We start from the raw sequence: 21496 nt of genomic DNA on the forward strand, positions 1-21496 counted from the left end.
GATGAATCTTCTTTAGGTTCATTTTCTGTACTTTTAATACTACTGTTTCTGAGGTGCTATTATAGTGCAAGTAATATGACTGCAATTGTTATACATTTGGTAGGTTGATTCTCCCTCCTTTCCCCCACCCCAAGAAAAAAGAAGGTTCCAAGTTATTTATATTGACATTGCAAAGTTTTTTTAACGAACTATTCCGAGTGAGTGGCTATCGACACAACATAGGCTCTTAGTAATGGACCTGGAGATTAAGAGAAAGAGGAAGAAAAGAGCGGCGTATGGTCAACCCAAGATCAAGTGGGGAACTTTGACTAAGGACAAAGCTCATGAGTTGTGGGAAAAGTTGGTGGCTATGGGGACTTGGAGGAGTAGTGGGAACACGAGTAATATGTGGACCACGGCAGTGAACTGTATTAAGGAAGCTGCTAGAGAGGTGTTACCGTGTTAGGGGTCACGAATGGATACGCGGGAGGCCACAAAGGGGACGGGTGGTGGAATAAAGAAGTTCAAGAAAAAGTGAAAGCCAAGAAAGCAACATATCTGAAGCTAGTGGAGAGCGTAGTGAAGGAGGAGAGGGGGACGAGTAGGGAGTGTTATAAGAAGGGTAAGAAAGAGGCAAAATTAGCGGTCACGACGGCTAAGACTGCAGCGTTTGGGCGCCTATATGAGGATCTGGGAGTAAAGGCAGTGATAAGAGACTATACATGTTAGCTAAGGTTAGAGAGAGGAAGGCTCAAAACTTGGATCAAGTGAAGTGCATTAAAGAAGGCTAGATTCGCACGTGTATAAAGCATTTTGATAAGAGGCAGGGCATGGGGTGGGACACTGTGGTGGGCCACTGTTTAAAAAAAATTAAATTGTAAATAGACATTTAATTATGTTATCTTGAATTATTTTTCTACAAAAACAGATAGAAAATGTCTTAAAGGTTACTGAATATAATTACAAGATATAAAGTGCCCAGAATAATGTTTTATGAGAATTTTTGCACCGTAGGTAGGTAGAGTCAGTGAAATTTCATTAAATATATTCAAGATTTAATATGTATGTATACGTAACTAATATAATATTTCGATAAAATGCGACGAAATATGCAAGTAACTATTATAGCTTCGCCTTGTGTGGAGTCCCTTCTATCATGACGAATCCAAAGTTCCCAACTCTTTTTAAAAAAAACGTGTTTGTATATAACAATGAAAATGGACAGCTCTTATTTGAGAAATATTGGTTAGGTTCTTATGGAATATGCTTTATAGATCATAAAAATTTGAATAGCATATAATATATAGATGCCAAGATATGCAAAGTAGGCCCTTCAAATTCAAAATAGTGGTGGCCTTGATGGTCATCCTATTGACCCATGTGAAAACAGAAAATGATTGCTCCTATTTTCACCTTTATTTTTTCCCCACGTAGTATTGAATTAATATCGACTAATTCGGATTCGTGCCGGAAGTTCTGCTTAAAGGTAAAATATTTTTTATTGAACGTAACATTTTATTCGAGACTCGAACCCGAGACTTCTGATTAATAATAAAAGAACACTATTTTCATAAAAAGGTATTTTTGTCTTCTCTTTGCTTTTATGATAGTTGACTAAAATTTCTGATATTGAAGGTGCCAATTATTAGGTTATTATATTTTCCTATAATCCGATATCTTTTGTTTTTATTTTCAGAGCATATTTTTGTCTTTTAAAATTGATCAATTAATTCTTGAGAAACCGACTACTGTAAGATTTTAGTAGTTAAATGGGCAGAAAGCACGAATGAAGTTACGTACTCCCCCCCTCCTCTCTAATTTTTTATCCCAAAAAATGAAAAAATGAAAAAATGGAAGCAAAAAAGCAAAAAGCAAAAAGAAAAGGACATCCGCAAGACAGCGAAAGGATAGAGATGGGATACATGTCATTTTCTATCATAAAATAGGATTAAAGAAAACATCTATCTTCAACCTTTAATTTTCGTCCACAAATAAAGATAATTCCTTTGAATTTAATAATACACCCTGTAGGCATATAAATTTTATTAAAATTAAATCCATAAAATAATTTAAATTATATTTTAAAATTCAAGATATATTGGTCCACATAATTATTATGGACTAATATAATTGAATTAATTATATAAGTCCAATATATATAAATTAAATAAATAAGTCTTAATCCATTTGGCTAGCCCATTTAATTGGGCCAAAGTGATGAGCCCACTTCATTAAGCCCGAGATGTCATCTTCCTAGAGGCCCAATTCCACGCCAAGTCAAGCGAAAGAGCCAATAGGATCATGCCACGTGTCAAAATGACAAGGCATGCCAAGTCACATTAAAAGGCCAATGAAATCGCGCCACATGTGCAAGTGACATGTTCTGGCCAATCAAATACGGTCATGTCATACTTCAATTTGATTGGTCGGAAAGAGTTTGTTCTTATCATAACTCTTCCCTCCTACAACTATAAATAGGGGTCTTCATAACCCAGAAAAGACAACAGAAGTTATAACAAGAAGTAAGAAAGAACTCGTGGATCAAACGCTGCAAATTCCTCCACAAGTTTTAAGCTTCAAGCAATCTAGTTCAAGTTCAAGCTCAAGAACGAAGAACAAATCAAGTTCAAGTTCAAGCAATCAAGCTCAAGCTCAAGAACGAAGAACAAATGAAGATTCAAGGAGTACGAGTTCAAATCAAAGTTTGTGCTAGGTGAATTCAAGATCATCGTTCGTGACAACAAATATAGGTTCAACATCAAGCTCAAAGGCCCTTGAATTTATTTACTATTGAAAAGAAGAACCAGAGGATTCATAGAGATTGTACACTCAAATTAATTGAAATCAAATACTACGATTGTTACAATATTTTTCAGTCTCGATTATTTTCTTGACGCAAATTTATTGTCTACAAATTCTGGCACGCCCAGTGGGACAATCTCTACCTCTCATCTCAACTTTTCAATCATCAAAGTTCAAGAACATTGAAATGGCTTCAAAGAAAATCAACTCCAGTTCAACTTCCACCAAGGCTGCTAATTCCAGGTTCTATGCTGATGTGGAAAGCATTCTCGATGTTACCTTTGGAAGCTTTGGACCAGTTACGACGAGCAAAGCAAGCTTGTTAGGACAACAAGCACCCTAAGTGTCGTCTGCATCAACCCCTGTTTTCGGATCTTCATCCTCAAAAGGAGCAAGATCTTCCACAAACGTACCCGAAGGAGGAAGCGATATTGCTGAAAAGATCAAGAAAACTCTTGCTCTGCTTGACCTCTCCGGATCCAAGAACTCGGCTGTGAAGGAAGATGATGATGCTTCAAGTGATGGATCCTCCCCACTTACACCGCATAGTGTGAGCCATTCGAGAATCAATCTGTGTGACAATCCATGCTACTCCCCATCATCTACAACAATCATGCAAGCCATGGTGACAAACACTTCATCTGTGGAAGAGCAGTTGGCAAACTTGACGGAAGCAATCGCTGGCTTGACCAAGTGCATGCAAAATCAAGATGCTAGAATCGACAAGCTAACAGATAGGGTGGGAATCTTGATGAAAGAAGAATCCACCCATGCACCTGGCAAGCTCCCAGAAGTTCCAGAGATTGATTCTCCCCCGATACGAGTAGCATCCGCTAAGGCTATCCATGTCTCATCTTAAGGGATGATTCCCATCGATTAACTGAAGGAGTTCATTGAAGGAACTATTAAGAATAAATATGAAGTTGCTGCCAAGTCCTCCCTTACATATGCAAAGTCGTACACTGCAAGGATCGATATGTTGAAGATGCATGCTGGCTATCAACCTCCAAAGTTCCAATATTTTGATGGTAAAGGCAACCAAAGCAACATGTGGCGCACTTCGTTGAGACATGCAACAACGCAGGGACTTATGGAGATTACCTTGTCAAACAGTTTGTCCGCTCGCTAAAAGGAAATGCTTTTGATTGGTATACAGACCTCGAGGCGGGATTTATTGATAGCTAGGATCAACTAGAGCAAGAGTTCCTCAATCGCTTTTATAGCACAAGGCGCACTGTGAGCATTGTGGAACTCACAAATACTCATCAATGGAAGGGTGAACCAGTTATCGACTTTATCAATCGTTGGAGGAACGCAAGCCTCAACTGTAAAGACAGGCTTAGTGAAGCTTCTGGTATAGAGATGTGCATCCAAGGCATGCATTGGGGATTGCGCTATATCTTGCAAGGTATCAAGCCTAGCATATTTGAAGAACTTGCAACTCGTGCCCATGACATGGAATTGAGCATAGCCTCCGCTGGAAATGAAAGGTTGCCCATCTATGAACCTCGCAAAGGGAACGACAAGCAAGAAGTCAAAAAATGGAGCAAGTTTGTACCAAGATCTGAAAACAAAGAAACTATGAATATTAACACATCACCTGTGAAGTTCACGACGATGGTGAGCAAGAAGCAGAGTATGAAATCCACTTCGTTTCAAGATAAGACAAGTGGAAAGTTGACTCTAAAAAAAATTCAAGAGAAAGAGTACCCATTTCTGGATTCTGATGTGCCAGCCATTTTTGAAGAACTCCTCGAGTTAAATCTCATTGAGCTTCCGGAGATGAAGCGGCCAAATAAAGTTGGGAAAACTGATGACCCAAATTACTGCAAATATCATCAACTTGTGAGCCACCCTCTGGAGAAGTATTTTGTCTTCAATAACAAAGTTATGGACTTGGCTCGTTAAAAGAAGATCATGCTTGAAGATAAGAAAGAAAGCGCAAACCAAGTCTTTATCACATTTGGCTCATTCAATCCAGACGAATTATGTAGATTTAAAGAAAATAAAGATGAAGAATTACTGGACAACAACAAAGTTGAAGATGATCAACCTGAGGATGACGAAGGTTGGACGTTGGTGACTCGTCGTAGGCACCACAGAAGGAGCCAAAGAATCAGTAGAACAACCAACAAAGAAAATGATGGTAAAAAAACCAAGGAGATGGAATCCAGTGGAGGTGCACCACCCTCAAAAGCCACGACATCCAGTAACCTTGGAGGAGTTTTTACCAAGTTGGTTCCGCACGAAAATTTCCTATGGGGGTATTGATGCCTCATGTTGCCATGCTAACGAAGGGGAAGAAAAGAGTGATTACCTACCGTTGGCACCATCTTCAGAAAAGCTCATCGAGTCCACTCCTCAAGAAGTTAATGTTTGTGAGAAAAAAGTCGCGTTCACAAATAACGATCTTCTGCTAGGTGACACTCTTCATAACCACCCATTGTACCTGGTTATCTATATGTGTGATGAAAGGGTAAATCGAATTTTGGTTGATGGAGGATCCTCAGTGAACATTTTGCCAATTCGCACTGTGAAAGAGCTTGGTATTCCCATGAACGAACTCTCAGAAAGTCGTGTGATGATCCAAGGATTCAACCAAGGGGGGCAAAGAGCCATAGGTGCGATCCGGTTGGGAATCACCATTGAAGATATGCAATCAAGTGCATGGCTTCATGTGATCGATGCAAAGACTTCATACAACGTCTTGCTCGGAAGGCCTTGGATACATGAGAATAAAGTGGTTCCATCTACCTACCATCAATGTTTGAAGTACTACGAGGGTGAAGTCTAGAAGAAGATAGTTATTGATGATGAGCCATTCATCGAGGCTGAGTCACACTTCGTTGATGCAAAGTTTTACTTGAAGAATCGCATTGTGAAGGAGCTAAAAGCTGATGATGGCATGAAAAGCAAGAATGACGAGCCCACAACTAAAAGAGCTGAGGTGATTGCTGGTAGAGCCAAAGCTATTACTGAGGAGGTACAACCCAACGCGAATAAATCTCATAGAGGGGATATTGCGTCTTATGGCAAGAAAGTAAGTCTTGCACTCCAATATGTCCCTAAAGGAAAGAAAGATGAAGGCGAATCATCTAATCTCCAAACTAACATGCTAAAGGAGTTAACTTTTCCGGTAAAACGAATTGAGGCAGTAAAGTTGTCCTCAAAGCCACTTGCAGGGTTTGTAGCCCAAAATCGTTTGCAGAATGTGGCACTCCCTACAAAGCGAACAAATGAAGGTTTTGATCCTAATGCTTACAGGCTATTTGCAAAAGCTAGATACAATCCAAATGAGCCATCAAAGTTAGGGAAGCTCCCATCAGAAGATGTGACGAGGCAACCACGTGAAAGTTAGGGATACAAACAACCATCACCAGTGTGCATCTCCATAAGAAGGGCGAGTAGCAATTATATCACTGTAGAAGACGAATCTGTCGCTTCTAACAGGCCTTCTGTCTTTGATCGACTTGGAAAATCAACTGTGAGAACTTCTGTACTTGAGAGATTGGGTCCATTAAAGAAGGAGAATAAGTTCTAGAGAAATTATCGAAATACAAAAATAGCCGCTTTGCCCAAAATTTAGAAGATCTCCAGATTTCTAAAGTTTGGTTCCTTCTAGAATGAAGCGACAAACAAAAGTCATAGTTTCGTGTGATGAGGTACTGAAGGTGAATCCATACACTGTGGTCTACACTAAAGAACGTGATGAAGACGAAGAAAGTGTGGGTTCTTCGTATCATGTTACTGCACAAGGCGAGTGTGATGACCCAAAATGTCATCTTTAAATTTAATAATTAATTTTGTATTCTAAGACCTCAAAAAGCATTATTTATCATTACTCAAATTGCGTGCGCAGTCCGTAAAATTTTCCAGAAAGTTTTCATGTGAAAAATGGATTAAAATATGAATTAGAGCTTTAAAACTCAACTGAGTTGACTTTGGTCAATATTTTGAGCAAACGAACTCGAATCAGTGTTTTGACAGTTCCGGTAGGTCCGTATCGTGATTTGGGACTTGAGCGTATTCCCGGAATCAAATTCCGAGGTCCCTAGCCCGATATATGAAATTTTGATAAAAAATTAAAAGTTTAATAGTGATCGGATGTCGAATTTTGTGCAAACGACCCCGAAATAGAATTTTGATGATTCCAACAGCTCTGTATGGTGATTTTGAACTTAGGAGCGTGATCGGAATTTTATTTGGAAGTCCGTAGTGAAATTAGGCTTGAAATGGCTAAAATAAGAATTTAAGTTTGGAAGTTTGACCGGGGAGTTGACTTTTTGATATCGGGGTCAGAATCCAGTTCTGAAAATTTTCACAGCTCCATTATGTCATTTATGACTTGTGTGCAAAATTTGAGATCAATCGGAATTGATTTGATAGGTTTCGACATCGAATGTAGAAGTTGGAAATTCTTAAGTTTCATTAAGCTTGAATTGGGGTGTGATTTGTGATTTTAGCGTTGTTTGATGTGATTTAAAATTTTGATTAGGTTCGTATGATGTTTTAGGACTTGTTGATATTTTCGGACGGGGTCCCAAGTACCCCAAGTGCGATCCGGATCGAAATCGGATCAATTCTTGGACTTAGGCAAATTCTGAAATTTGCAGCTTCTGGTGTCATCGCACCTGCGGAGGGACTGACCGCAAGTGCGGACTCGCACAAGCGAGCTGTGGCGCGCAGAAGTGGACAAAGGGCTGCCCAGTTGGAGCCGCAGAAGTGAAAAGAGCTCCGTAAAAGCGAAGCCGCTTCTACGATTGAACCCACCGTAGAAGCAAAGGATGCGCAGAAGCGAAAGGCACGGTCGCACCTGTGGTTGCGCAGAAGCGGACCATGTTTCGCAGGTGCGAAAGCACTGACTAGATTACAAAACAGAGGGGTTTCGACATTTTTGTCATTTTGGACATTTCCAACACGATTCTGGGCGATTTTTCATAGAGAATTCACGGAGAAACTTGAGGTAAGTCACATGTGATCATTGTTAGTCAATTATATTGGATTATCATTGAATCTTTCAAATAGATTACATGTTTTTGAGGTGAAATTAGAGGATTTGGGCCTAGGGATTTCAAAATGAGAATTTGAGATTTGGAGGTCAAGTTGATGTCGGATTTTAGTAAAAATGGTATGGTTGGACTCGTGGTTGAATGAGTGTTCGTATTTCGTAACTTCCGCCGGATTCCGAGACGTGGGCCCCACGGGCCATTTTTGAGTTAATTTCGGATTTTATTGAAAAATATAGTATTTTCTTATGGAATTGATTCTATAATTTTTGTTGACTGTATCAAATTAATTATGACTAGATACGAGTCGATCGAAGTCGGAAAATCGAGGAAAAGGCATATTACGTGATTAAATTGGAGCAAGTCGAGGTAAGTGACTTGTCTAACCTTGTGTGGGGGAAATTTTTCCTAGGATTGGTACTAATTGTAATGTGATGAAATTCGTGTACACAAGGTGACGAGTGTATACACGGGCTAAATATGAAGGATTATGTTTTTAAAATTGTGTAGATCACTGTTACATATTAATTAAATTATTAAATCTTATTATATTCTCCATCATTAATTTGATTTATATACTTTGAATTTGCTTAATCTTTTTTCTGCTAATTATTTTACTTGTTTAGTTGGAACTTGGTTTCTTTTATTATGTGCATTATTTGCAGGTTGATTTTCTTTAAATTAAATATTATTAATATGAAGTATTTGACATTTTTAAAATTAGTATTGAAGTAACGTATTAAAGATTTTGAATTAGTATTTTGCTGAATTATCTATTCCTGAATATTATTGATGATTTATTTTGGCATGAGCCATGAGCTCTTTATTGTGAAAAAATATTATTGTTGAATTATTTTAGCAAGTTAAATTATTTGAGCACTTGAGGTACAAATTGTGATATATTGTGATATTGATACGCATGCGGTGGTATAAGGTCTGGGTATTGAAACGCATGCAGTGAGATAAGGGTGGCTTGATACGCGTGGCTAGTAGGGGGAACTACTAGAAGTCATGCGGTGTGATAAGGATGGCTAAAACGCGGGATGTTATTTCAGAAAAAATATTTTCTTTAAAATAAATTGTGAAGGCTCCCGCGATGAGATAAGAAAATGAGATATTGTGAATTTATTTATGATTTGGGACTACGAGGCGGTACCTCGTGAGTGCCCTTGTTGATATTGATTTATGGCCATAGTTGTCTTTAATTATTTGTTGTGATTTTCATAAAGTTGAAAGGAATTCTGTTTTGATTCCACGAGATATTATTTTCCATTATTTTATGTAATTAAATGGTGACATGCTACTTGATTCATTTCCATTGTCATTTTGTTTTGTTATATTATTAAACATTTTACAATGAAATTATTATTTTCCAGTAGGGTCTGACCTGACCTCGCCACTACTCTACCGAGGTTAGGCTTGCTACTTATTGGGTACCGATGTGGTGTACTCATACTACGCTTCTGCACATCGTTTTGTGCAGATCCAGGTACTCCTTACCAGCCCCGACATCAGTGAGTTACCTGTACATGGAGACTTTGAGGTATATCTACTAGCGTCCGCAGACTCCGGAGTCCCATTCTATCATTATTGTGTTGCTTCCTTATTTTCTTTAGACCTTGACATATATAGAGACATTGAGGATAAAAGTTTTAGAAGCTTGTAACTTATTTCTACCGGGTTTTGGGAGTTGAAATGGTTTGAATTGTAGTTTATTTATTTCAGATTTTAATTTTTATTCCGCATTGATAGGCTTACCTAGTCTTAGAGACTAGGTGCCATCACGACATCCTACGGAGGGAATTTGGGATCGTGACAAGCTGGTATTAGAGCTCTAGGTTCATAAGTATTATGAGTCACAAGCAGGTTTAGTAGAGTCTTGCGGATCGGTACGGAGACGTCTGTACTTATCTTCGAGAGGCTATGGACTGTTAGGAAATATTCACTTCTTTGATTCCTTATCGTGCGCCTTTGTTGATTTCAAAGTTCTAAACAATTGTCTTTCTATTCTCTCACAGATGGTGAGGACACGCACAACTGGATCCGATGATAAGACACCCGTGCCCCCTGTTGGAGCCGCAAGAGGCCGGGGTTGGGGTAGAGGCCGAGGAAGACCACGTGGTGCAGCCAGAGCGCCTGCACGAGCTGCTGCACTAGAGCCACCAGTAGCTCCAGTTGGAGAGCAGGCACCTGAGACGCCTGTTACTACTCCTGCACTTTAGGAGACTCTTCCCCAGTTTTTGAGCATGTTTGGCACTCTAGCTCAGGAAGGGTTAATTCCACTTGCTCCTGCCACATCTCAGGCTGGGGGAGGAGCACAGACTCCTGCCGCCCGTACTCCAGAGCCACGGGCCTAAGTTGACCATGCCCCAGAGGTTATACCAGTGCAACCAGTTATCCCAGTTCGGCTTGAGATTAGGACAGCAGTTTCAGAGGGGGAGCAGCTCAGGCTCGAGAAGTATAAGAAGTACCACCTTCCCACTTTCAGCGGTTTAGCTTCAGAGGATGCTCAGGATTTTCTGGAGGAATGTCACCGTATCCTTCATACTATGGATATTGTGGATTCCAATGGGGTTTCTTTCACGGCATTCCAGTTTAGAGGAGCAACCTACCAGTGGTGGCAGGCATAAGAGTTGGATAGTCCCGCTGAGGCATCTTCACTCACTTGGACTCAATTTTCAGATATTTTCTTAAGGGAGTATGTTCCTCAGAGTCTTAGAGATGCCTGGCGTGCAGAATTTGAGCAGCTGCGTCAGGGTTCTATGACCGTGTCAGAATATTCGGTCTGATTCAATGATTTGGCTAGGCATGCACCAGCCTTAGTTGCTACTGTTCGAGAGCGGGTTCGCAGATTTATTGAAGGTCTCCACCCTAGTATCAGATACAGTATGGCCCGAGAGCTAGAGATGGACATCACATACCAACAGGTGGTATCAATTGCTAGGAGATTGGAAGGTATGCAGACTCGGGAGAGAGAAGAGAGGGAAGCTAAGAGACCCCAAGATTCTGGCACATATAATAATTCTCGTACCCCAGTAACAGCCCATCATTATAGAGGTTATGTAATTCGTCATATTCATTCAGCACTTCCAGCTTCCGGTGGTATTCCGGCTACTCCCGGACCTCATGTTCCATATTATGCACCGCCAGTGTCTACTGTACCTCCTATATGGGGTGCTTTTAGCGGACAGTCTAGTCGATCAAGCCCGAGCCAGTCCCAGCAGCCACGTACTCCGAGGGCTTATTTTGAGTGTGGTGACACTCGTCATATCATGAGGGGTTGCCCCAGATTTAGGAGGGGTACACGTCCACAGATTTCTCAGGCCCCACCTATTCCACAGGGCCCTCAGGCTTCTCAGGCCATGATTACTGCACCAGTTGCCACTCCAGCTGCACAGCCAGCCAGAGGTGGAGGTCGGACAGGTAGAGGTCGCCCTAGAGAGGGAGGCCAGGCCAGATATTATGCCCTTCCTGCTAGGACAGATGTCGTTGCTTCTGATTCTGTTGTCACATGTATTATTCCAGTCTGTCATAGAGATGCATCAGTTTTATTTGATCCAGGCTCCACTTATTCTTATGTGTCATCTTATTTTGCCCCGTATTTGGGCATATCACGTGATTCCTTGAGTTCTTCTGTTTATGTATCTACACCCGTGGGTGAATCTATTATTGTGGACCGCGTGTATCAGTCATGTTTAATTTTTATCAGCGGTTTTGAGACCATAGCTGATTTATTATTGCTTAGTATGGTGGATTTCGATATTATTTTGGGCATGGACTGGTTGTCGCCCTATCATGCTATTCTTGATTGTTACACCAAGATGGTAACTTTGGCTATGCCAGGTCTACCGCGGCTAGAGTGGAGAGGTACCTCGGATCATATTCCTAGCAGGGTTGTTTTATTTCTTAAAGCTCAATGAATAGTTGAAAAGGGGTGTGATGCGTATCTGGCATATGTGAGAGATGTTAGTATTGATACTCCTACTGTGCAGTCAGTTCCTGTAGTAAGGGATTTTCCTGATGTATTTCCAGCAGATCTTCCGGGTATGCCACCCGACAGGGATATTGACTTTGGCATTGATTTGTTATCGGGCACTCAGCCCATTTCTATTTCACCCTATCGTATGGCCCCAGCAGAGTTGAAAGAATTAAAAGAACAGTTACAGGAATTGCTTGATAAGGGCTTCATTCGTCCCAGTGTATCGCCTTGGGGTGCTCCTGTCTTATTTGTAAAGAAGAAGGATGGTTTTATGCAGATGTGTATTGATTACCGCCAGTTGAACAAGGTTACAGCGAAGAACAGGTATACATTGCCACGTATTGATGACCTATATGACCAGCTTCAGGGTGCCAAAGTGTTTTCTAAGATCGACTTGCGTTCAGGCTATCATCAGTTGAAGATTCGGGAGCCAGATATCCCAAAGACTGCTTTCAGGACTCGGTACGGTCATTACGAGTTCCTTGTGATGTCTTTTGGGCTGACCAACCCTCCAGCAGCATTTATGCACTTAATGAATAGTGTATTTCATCCCTATCTTGATTCTTTCGTCATTGTGTTTATTGACGATATTCTGGTGTATTCCTGAAGTTGGGAAGATCATGAACAACACCTGAGGACTGTGCTTCAGATTTTGAGAGAAAAAAAGTTATATGCAAAATTTTCAAAGTGTGCATTTTGGCTTGATTTAGTGGGATTTTTGGGTCATATAGTTTCGTGTGATGGAATCAAGGTAGATTCGAAGAAGATTGAAGCAGTGCAAAGTTGGTCCAGACCGTCCTCAGTTATGGAAATCCGAATTTTCCTTGGTTTGGAAGGGTATTATCATCGATTTGTAAAGGGTTTCTCTTCTATTGTTGTATCTATGACCAAATTGACCCAGAAGGGTGCTCCGTTCAGGTGGATCGAAGAATGTGAGGAGAGCTTCCAAAAGCTCAAGACAGCTTTGACTACAGCCCCAGTATTGGTATTACCTACAGGTTCAGGGGCTTATACTGTGTATTGTGATGCATCGCGTATTGGTCTCGGTGCAGTGTTGATGCAAGACGGTAGGGTGATTGCCTACGCATCCAGACAGTTAAAGGTGCATGAGAAGAATTATCCCGTACACGACCTTGAGGTAGCAGCTATTGTTCATGCCTTGAATATTTGGCGGCATTATTTGTACGGTGTCCATTGCGAGGTCTACACCGATCACCGAAGTCTACAGCATCTGTTTAAATAGAAGGATCTTAATTTGCGGCAGTGGAGGTGGTTGGAGTTTCTTAAGGATTATGATATCACCATTCTCTACCATCCTGGGAAGGCCAATGTAGTGGTCGATGCCTTGAGTCGTAAGGCGGAGAGTTTGGGCAGCTTGGCATATTTACTGGTAGTAGAGAGGCCTTTAGCCTTGGATGTTCAGGCCTTGCCCAACTAGTTTGTTAGACTGGATGTTTCCGAGCTGAGCCGAGTTTTGGCTTGTGTGATTTCTCAGTCTTCTCTTTATGATCGTATCAGAAAGCGTCAGTACGATGACCCCCATCTGATTGTCCTTAAGGACACAGTTCAGCACGGTGATGCCAAGGAAGTCACTATTGGAGATGATGATGTATTACGGATGCAGGGCAGGCTATGTGTGCCTAATGTAGATAGTTTGAGTGAGTTGATTCTCTAGGAGGCTCACAGTTCGCGGTACTTTAGTCATCCGGGTGCTGCAAAGATGTATCAGGACTTGCGACAGCACTATTGGTGGAGGCGGATGAAGAAAGACATAGTGGGGTATGTAGCTCGGTGTCTAAATTATCAACAGGTAAAATATGAGCATCAACGACCGGGTGGATTGCTTCAGAAGTTAGAGATTCCAAAATGGAAATGGGAGAGGATCACTATGGATTTCGTTGTTGGGCTCCCACGGACTCAGAGGAAGTTCGATGCAGTTTGGGTGATTGTGGATAGATTGACCAAGACAGATCATATCATTCCTGTGAATCTGTGATTACTACTTACTCTTCAAAGCAGCTGGCTCAGGTATATATTCGCGAGATTGTCAGACTTCACGGTGTACCGGTATCTATCATCTCTGACCGGGGTACACAGTTTACCTCATGGTTTTTGAGGGTTGTACAGTGAGAGTTGGGTACTCGTGTGGAGTTGAGTACAGCATTTCACCCTCAGACGGACGAACAGTCCGAATGCACTATTCAAATACTGGAGGATATGCTTCATACGTGTGTGTTAGATTTTGGGGGTGCTTGGGATCGGTTCTTACCACTTGGGAGTTTGCTTACAACAACAGTTATCAGTCAAGCATTCAGATGGCTCCGTATGAGGCTTTGTATGGTAGGCGGTGCCGGTCTTCAGTGGGTTGGTTCGAACCGGGCGAGTCTAGGCTATTGGGTACAGACTTGGTTCAGGATGCCTTGGAAAAGGTTAAGTTGATTCAAGATCGACTTCGTACCGCCCAATCTAGACAGAAGAGTTATGTGGATCAGAAGGTTCGTAATGTTGCATTCATGGTTGGTGAGCGGGTATTGCTTCGGGTTTCGCCTATGAAGGGTGTGATGAGGTTCGGGAAGAAGGGCAAGTTGAACCCTATTATATTGGGCCTTTTGAGATTCTTGAGAGAGTTGGAGAGGTGGATTATAGACTTGCACTACCACCTAGTCTTTCTGCGGTTCATCCGGTATTCCATGTTTCTATGCTTCGGAGATATCACAGCGATCCGTCTCATGTGTTAGACTTCAGTTCGATTCAGTTGGACAAGGATCTATCTTATATTGAGGAACCAGTGGCTATTTTAGATAGGCAGGTTCGAAAGCTGAGGTCAAAGAACATTGCTTCCGTAAAAGTTCAGTAGAGGATTCATCCGATCGAGGAGGCGACTTGGGAGACCGAGCATGATATGTGCAGCCGTTATCCACACTTATTCACCAGCTCATGTACTTTTTCTAACTCCGTTCGAGGACGAACGTTTGTTTTAGAGGTGGAAAATGTGATGACCCAAAATGTCATCTTTAAATTAATAATTAATTCTGCATTATAAGACCTCGAAAAGCATTATTTATCATTACTCGACTTGCGTGCGCAGTCCGTAAAATTTTTCGGAAAGTTTTCATGTGAAAAATGGATTAAAATGTGAATTAGAGTTTTAAAACTCAATTGAGTTGACTTTGGTCAATATTTTGAGCAAACGGACTTGGATTAGTGTTTTGACAGTTCTGGTAGGTCCGTATCGTGATTTGGGACTTGAACGTATACCCAAAATCAAATTCCGAGGTCCCTAGCCCGAGATATGAAATTTTGATGAAAAATTAAAAGTTTAAGTTCAAATAGTGACCCGATGTCGAATTTTGTGCAAACGACCCCGAAATAGAATTTTGATGATTCCAACAGCTCTGTATGGTGATTTTGAACTTAGGAGCGTGATCAGAATTTTATTTGTAAGTCCGTAGTGAAATTAGGCTTGAAATGGCTAAAATAAGAATTTAAGTTTGGAAGTTTGACCGGGGAGTTGACTTTTTGATATCGGGGTCGGAATCCAGTTCTGAAAATTTTCACAGCTCTGTTATGTCATTTATGACTTGTGTGCAAAATTTGAGGTCAATCGGAATTGATTTGATAGGTTTCGACATCGAATTGGGGTGTGATTTGTGATTTTAGCGTTGTTTGATATGATTTAAAGTTTCGACTAGGTTTGTATGATATTTTAGGACTTATTGGTATTTTCGGACGGGGTCCCGAGTACCCCGAGTGCAATCCGGATCGAAATCGAATCAATTTTTGGACTTAGGTAAATTCTGAAATTTACAGCTTCTGGTGTCATTGCACTTGTGGAGGGACTGACCGCAGGTGCGGACTCGCACAAGCGAGCTGTGGCATGCGGAAGCGGACAAAGGGCTGCCCAGTTGGAGCCGCAGAAGCGGAAAGAGCTCCGCAAAAGCGAAGCCGCTTCTACGATTGAACCCACCGCAGAAGCGAAGGATGCGCAGAAGCGAAAGGCACGGTCACACCTGCGGTTGCGCAGAAGCGGACCATGTTCCGCAGGTGCGAAAGCACTGACCAGATTACAAAACAGAGGGGTTCCGACATTTTTGTCATTTTGGACATTTTCAACCCGGTTTTGGGCAATTTTTCATAGAGAATTCACGGAGAAACTTGAGGTAAGTCACATGTAATCATTGTTAGTCAATTATATTGGATTATCATTGAATATTTCGAATACATTACATGTTTTTGAGGTGAAATTAGAGGATTTGGGCCTAGGGATTTTAAAATGACAATTTGAGATTTGGAGGTTAAGTTGATGTAGGATTTTAGTAAAAATGGCATGGTTGGACTCGTGGTTGAATGGGCGTTCGTATTTCGTAATTTTCGCCGGATTCCGAGACATGGACCCCACGGACCATTTTTGAGTTAATTTCGGATTTTATTAAAAAATATAGTATTTTCTTATGGAATTGATTCTATAATTTTTGTTGACTGTATCGAATTAATTATGACTAGATACGAGTCGATCGGAGTCGAAAAATCGAGGAAAAGGCATACTACGTGATTAAATTGGAGCAAGTCGAGGTAAGTGACTTTTCTAACTTTGTGTGGGGGGAGAATTTTCCCTAGGATTGGTATTAATTGTAATGTGATGAAAGTCGTGTACACGAGGTGACGAGTATGTACACGGGATAAATGTGAAGGATTATGTTTTTAAAATTGTGTAGAACACTGTTGCATATTAATTAAATTATTAAATCTTGTTATATTCTCCATCATTGATTTGATTTATATACTTTAAATTTTCTTGATCTTTTTTCTGCTAATTATTTTACTTGTTTAGTTGGAACTTGGTTTCTTTTATTCTGTGCATTATTTGCAGGTTGGTTTTCTTTAAATTAAATATTATTAATAAGAAGTATTTGACATTTTTAAAATTAGTATTGAAGTAACATATTAAAGATTTTGAAATATTATTTTGCTGAATTATTTATTCTTGAATATTATTGATGATTTATTTTGGCATGAGCCGTGAGCTCTTTATTGTGAAAAAACATTATTGTTGAATTATTTTGACAAGTTAAATTATTTGAGCACTTCAGGTGCAAATTGTGATATATTGTGATATTGATACGCATGTGGTGGTATAAGGTCTGGGTATTGAAACACATGCGGTGAGATAAAGGTGGCTTGATATGCATGGCTAGCAGGGGGAACTACTAGAAGTCATGCGGTGTGATAAGGATGGCTAAAACACGGGATGCTATTTCGAGAAAAATATTTTCTTTAAAATAAATAGTGAAGAAAATGAGATATTGTGAATTTATTTATGATTTGGGACTATGAGGCGATACCTCGTGAGTGCCCTAGTTGATATTGATTTATGGCCATAGTTGCCTTTGATTATTTGTTGTGATTTTCATAAAGTTGAAAGGAATTCTGTTTTGATTCTATGAGATATTATTTGACATTATTTTGTGTAATTAAATGGTGACATGCTACTTGATTCATTTCCATTGTCATTTTGTTTTATTATATTGTTAAACATTTTGCCATGAAATTATTATTTTTCAGTAGGGCCTGACCTGACCTCGTCACTACTCTACCGAGGTTAGGCTTGGCACTTACTGGGTACCGCTGTGGTATACTCATACTACGCTTCTGCACATCTTTTTGTGTAGATCCAGGTACTCCTTACTAGCCCCGACATCAGTGAGTTACCTGTATACGGAGACTTCGAGGTATATCTGCCAGCGTCCGCAGACTCCGGAGTCCCCTTCTATCATTATTGTGTTGCTTCCTTATTTTCTTTAGACCTTGACATATATAGAGATATTGAGTATAAAATTCTTAGAAACTTGTGACTTATTTCTACCAGGTTGTAAGAGTTGAAATGGTTTGAATTGTAGTTTATTTATTTCAGATTTTAATTTTTATTCCGCATTGATAGGCTTACCTAGTCTTAGAGACTAGGTGCCATCACGACATCCTACGGAGGGAATTTGGGGTCGTGACAGTGAGCATGGTGTTTTATCTCTAATGGAGGATGATAAGAAATTGGACGATGTTTCACCATGTTATCACATATCCTTCAACTATGGGGACCCTCAAGAAGATGAAGATGCGAAATATGCTCCACCTGAACTTGAAGAAGGAGAGAAGACTACAGTTAATGCCTTAAAAGAAGTTAACCTTGGCACTGATGAAGAACCAAGACCCACCTACCTAAGTGCTTTACTAGAATTGGGTGAAGAAAGCACTTATATTGAGTTACTCAAGGAGTTCAGGGATATCTTTGCTTGGAGCTACAAAGAGATGCCTGGCTTGGACCCTAAAGTAGCAGTCCATCACCTTGCGGTCAAGAATGGCGCTCATCCTATTAAACAAGCTCAAAGGCGCTTTAGGCCGGACTTGGTTCCCCTGATTGAAACCGAAGTTAACAAACTCATTGAAGCTGGATTTATTTGGGAAGTTAAATACCCAGCGTGGGTTTCAAGTATTGTCCCTGTAAGGAAGAAGAATGGCCAGATTCGAGTGTGCGTCGATTTCAGGGATCTCAACAATGCGTGTCCCAAAGATGAATTCCCGCTTCCTATTCCAGAGCTGATGATCGATTCTACTACTGGGTATGAGGCAATGTCATTTATGGATGGTTTGTCAGGCTATAATCAAATTCGCATGGCACCAAAAGATGAAGAGCTTACTATATTTTGCACCCCCAATGGTATTTATTGCTACAGGGTAATGCCTTTTGGCTTGGAGAATGCTAGTGCTACTTATCAAAGGGCTATGCAGAATATTTTTGACGACCTTCTCCACAAAAATGTCGAATGCTATGTGGACAACTTGGTGGTAAAATCAAGAAAGAGGGGCGACCATTTGAAAGACTTGAGAATGGTGTTTGAGTTGCTCCAGAGGTACCAACTTAGGATGAATCCATTGAAATGCGCCTTTGGAGTTACTTCCGAAAAGTTCCTTGGTTTCATTGTCCGACATCGAGGGATAGAAATTGATCAAGCCAAAGTAGATGCAATCTTAAAAATGCCTGAACCTCTGGATATTCACGAATTGAAAAGTCTGCAAGGAAAGTTAGCGTACCTTAGGAGATTCATCTCAAAGCTAGCTGGGAAGTGCCAACCATTCAGTCACCTTATGAAGAAAGGTGTCCCTTTCAAATGGGACCAAGCGTGTAGCAATGCCTTTGAGAGCACTAAATCCTACTTAATGAAGCCTCCGATTTTAGCAGCCCCTATACTTGGAAAGTCGTTGATACTATATATTTCAGCACAAGAAAGGTATGTTGGAGCGCTATTGGCCCAAGAAAATAGTGAGGGGAAAGAAAACTCTCTTTACTACTTGAGCAGGATGATGACACCAAACGAGCTGAATTATTCGCCAATTGAAAAGTTGTGTTTGGCGCTAGTCTTCTCAATTCAAAAGTTGAAGCACTACTTTCAAGCTCATGTTGTTCGCCTTGTTTCTAAAGCAAATCCCATCAAGTTCGTGATGTCAAAACCTGTTCTTAGTGATCAAGTAGCGAGATGATATCTCCAATTTCAATAATTTGAGATTTTGTACATCCCTCAAAAGGCTGTAAAAGGACAAGCATTGGCAAACTTCTTGGCAGATCACCATATACCTGATGCTTGGGAGCTAACTGACGAACTACCTGATGAGGACACAATGGTCATTGAAGTTCAACCTCCATGGAAGATGTACTTTGATGGTGTTGTACATTGCGGAAGAGCTGGTGCTGGTGTAGTATTTGTCACTTCTCAAGGTGAAGTTCTGCCATACTATTTTACGTTGACGCAACTCTTCTCTAACAATGTTGTTGAGTATCAAGCACTAATAGTTGGGCTTGAAATAGCTGTCGAAATGAAGCGGTTGTAATTGCAAGTCTTTGGTGACTCTCAGTTGGTGATCAACCAGCTTTTAGGTAGTTACGAGGTCAAGAAACCTGAACTACGCCCATATCATGATTATGCTAAAATATTATGGGATGGGTCGTGACGTGATTATTCAAGATGTGTCAAGGAAAGAAAACAAGAAGGCTGATGATTTAGCTGCCCTAGCTTCATCGTTAACCCTGCCTGATCAAGCGCAAGTTACAGTCGGCCAAAAGTGGGTAGTACCGCTGCCAAATGAGGTTGAAGGTGAAGGAAATGAACTCAAGCATCTTGTCGCTGTTTCTAAAGCTAAGAAAGAAGAATGACGACAACCCATTATCGACTACTTAAGCTATGGGATACTTCCAGAAAATCCGAGAAGAAGGACTGAAATCCGTCGTCGTGCACCTCGCTTCCTTTACTATAAAGATACTCTATACAAAAGGTCATTTGAGGGAGTACTCTTGTGATGCTTAGGGGAAGAAGAAGCACTCCAAACTTTGCAAGAGGCACATTCTGGGGTATATGGGTCACATCAGTCTGGACCAAAGCTCCACTTCCATATAAAAAGGATGGATATTATTGGCCAACGATGGTAAAAGATTGCTTGGACTACGCTCGAAGATGTAAGGCTTGTCAATTCCATACGAATTTTATTCATCAACCTCCTGAAGTGTTGCACCCGACTGTGGCATCCTGGCTGTTTGACGCTTGGGGATTGGATATTGTTGGACCACTGCCAAAGTCCTCTGGTGGGAACCTATACATCTTGGCTGCAACTGACTACTTCTCAAAATGGGCTGAAGTTGTTGCTCTTAAGGAGGTAAAGAAGGAAAATATTGTAAGTTTCATCCGAGTAAACATAATTTATCTCTTTGGCATTCCTCGTTACATAATAACGGATAATGGAAAGCCATTCGATAATTGGTTGATGAACAAGATTTGTGATCTCTTTGGCTTCAATCAACGTAACTCTTCGATGTACAATGTTGCTGCCAATGGTCTAGCTGAGGCATTTAACAAAATTCTATGCAACTTGTTAAAGAAAGTCGTCTCCAAATCCAAACGAGATTGGAATGACCGTATGGAAGAAGCTCTATGGGCATATAGGACAACTCACCGCACACCAACACAAGTGACCCCTTATGCGCTCATTTATGGAGTCGAAGTTGTCTTGCCACTCGAGCGTCAAATACTTTCATTACGATTAGCTATTCAAGAAGGGATCACTAATGAAGAAAATGCTCGACTTCGATTTGTAGAGTTTGAGGCTCTTGATGAGAAGAGGTTGGAGCTCAACAGAGTCTTGAATGTTATCAAGCTCGATTGTCTCGCACCTTCAATAAAAGAGTTCGCCCAAGATCCTTTCAAGTAGGAGATCAATTCTTTGTCGTACGAAGACCCATAATTACTTCCCATAAACCTGTAGGGAAGTTCACTTCAAAATGGGATGGGCCATATGTCGTACAAGAAGCTTACTCAAGTGGGGCTTACAAGCTAGTTGATGCAGATGGCATGAGAATTAGCCTTATCAATGGCAAGTTTTTAAAGAAGTATTATCCTTGAAGTTGCAACGCTCCTTGATGCATGAGCCTAAACTGTATGTTCTTACACTCCTGGCCCGCATGAGTCTAAACTGTGTACGGCCCACCCAAAAACAAAATGGTCTGATAGGTTGAAAACCTCGAAAGGGGCGGCCTAGGAAAAAGTTAGGACATAAAAAAATAAAAAATAAAAAGAAAATTAAAAAAATCACACATTCTGAACTACGGTATGACATGATCCTCTTCACCGAGGTACGTAGGCAGCTTAGAGTTTCATTTTGAGTTCAGTCGCATAAGCTCAAAAGATAC

General features: G+C 40.7%; 1 protein-coding gene across 1 annotated transcript; it reads left to right on the forward strand.

Annotated features, from left to right (window-relative positions):
* Positions 1-20622: 20622 nt before the first annotated feature.
* On the forward strand, positions 20623-21209 carry LOC138906182 (uncharacterized). Its single transcript, XM_070194707.1, has 2 exons — positions 20623-20971; positions 21073-21209. The coding sequence occupies exons 1-2, from the start codon at positions 20623-20625 to the stop codon at positions 21207-21209; spliced, it is 486 nt and encodes a 161-aa protein (XP_070050808.1).
* Positions 21210-21496: the final 287 nt, after the last annotated feature.

Source organism: Nicotiana tomentosiformis, chromosome 2 (assembly GCF_000390325.3).
Source record: "Nicotiana tomentosiformis chromosome 2, ASM39032v3, whole genome shotgun sequence".
Classification (NCBI taxonomy): domain Eukaryota; kingdom Viridiplantae; phylum Streptophyta; class Magnoliopsida; order Solanales; family Solanaceae; genus Nicotiana; species Nicotiana tomentosiformis.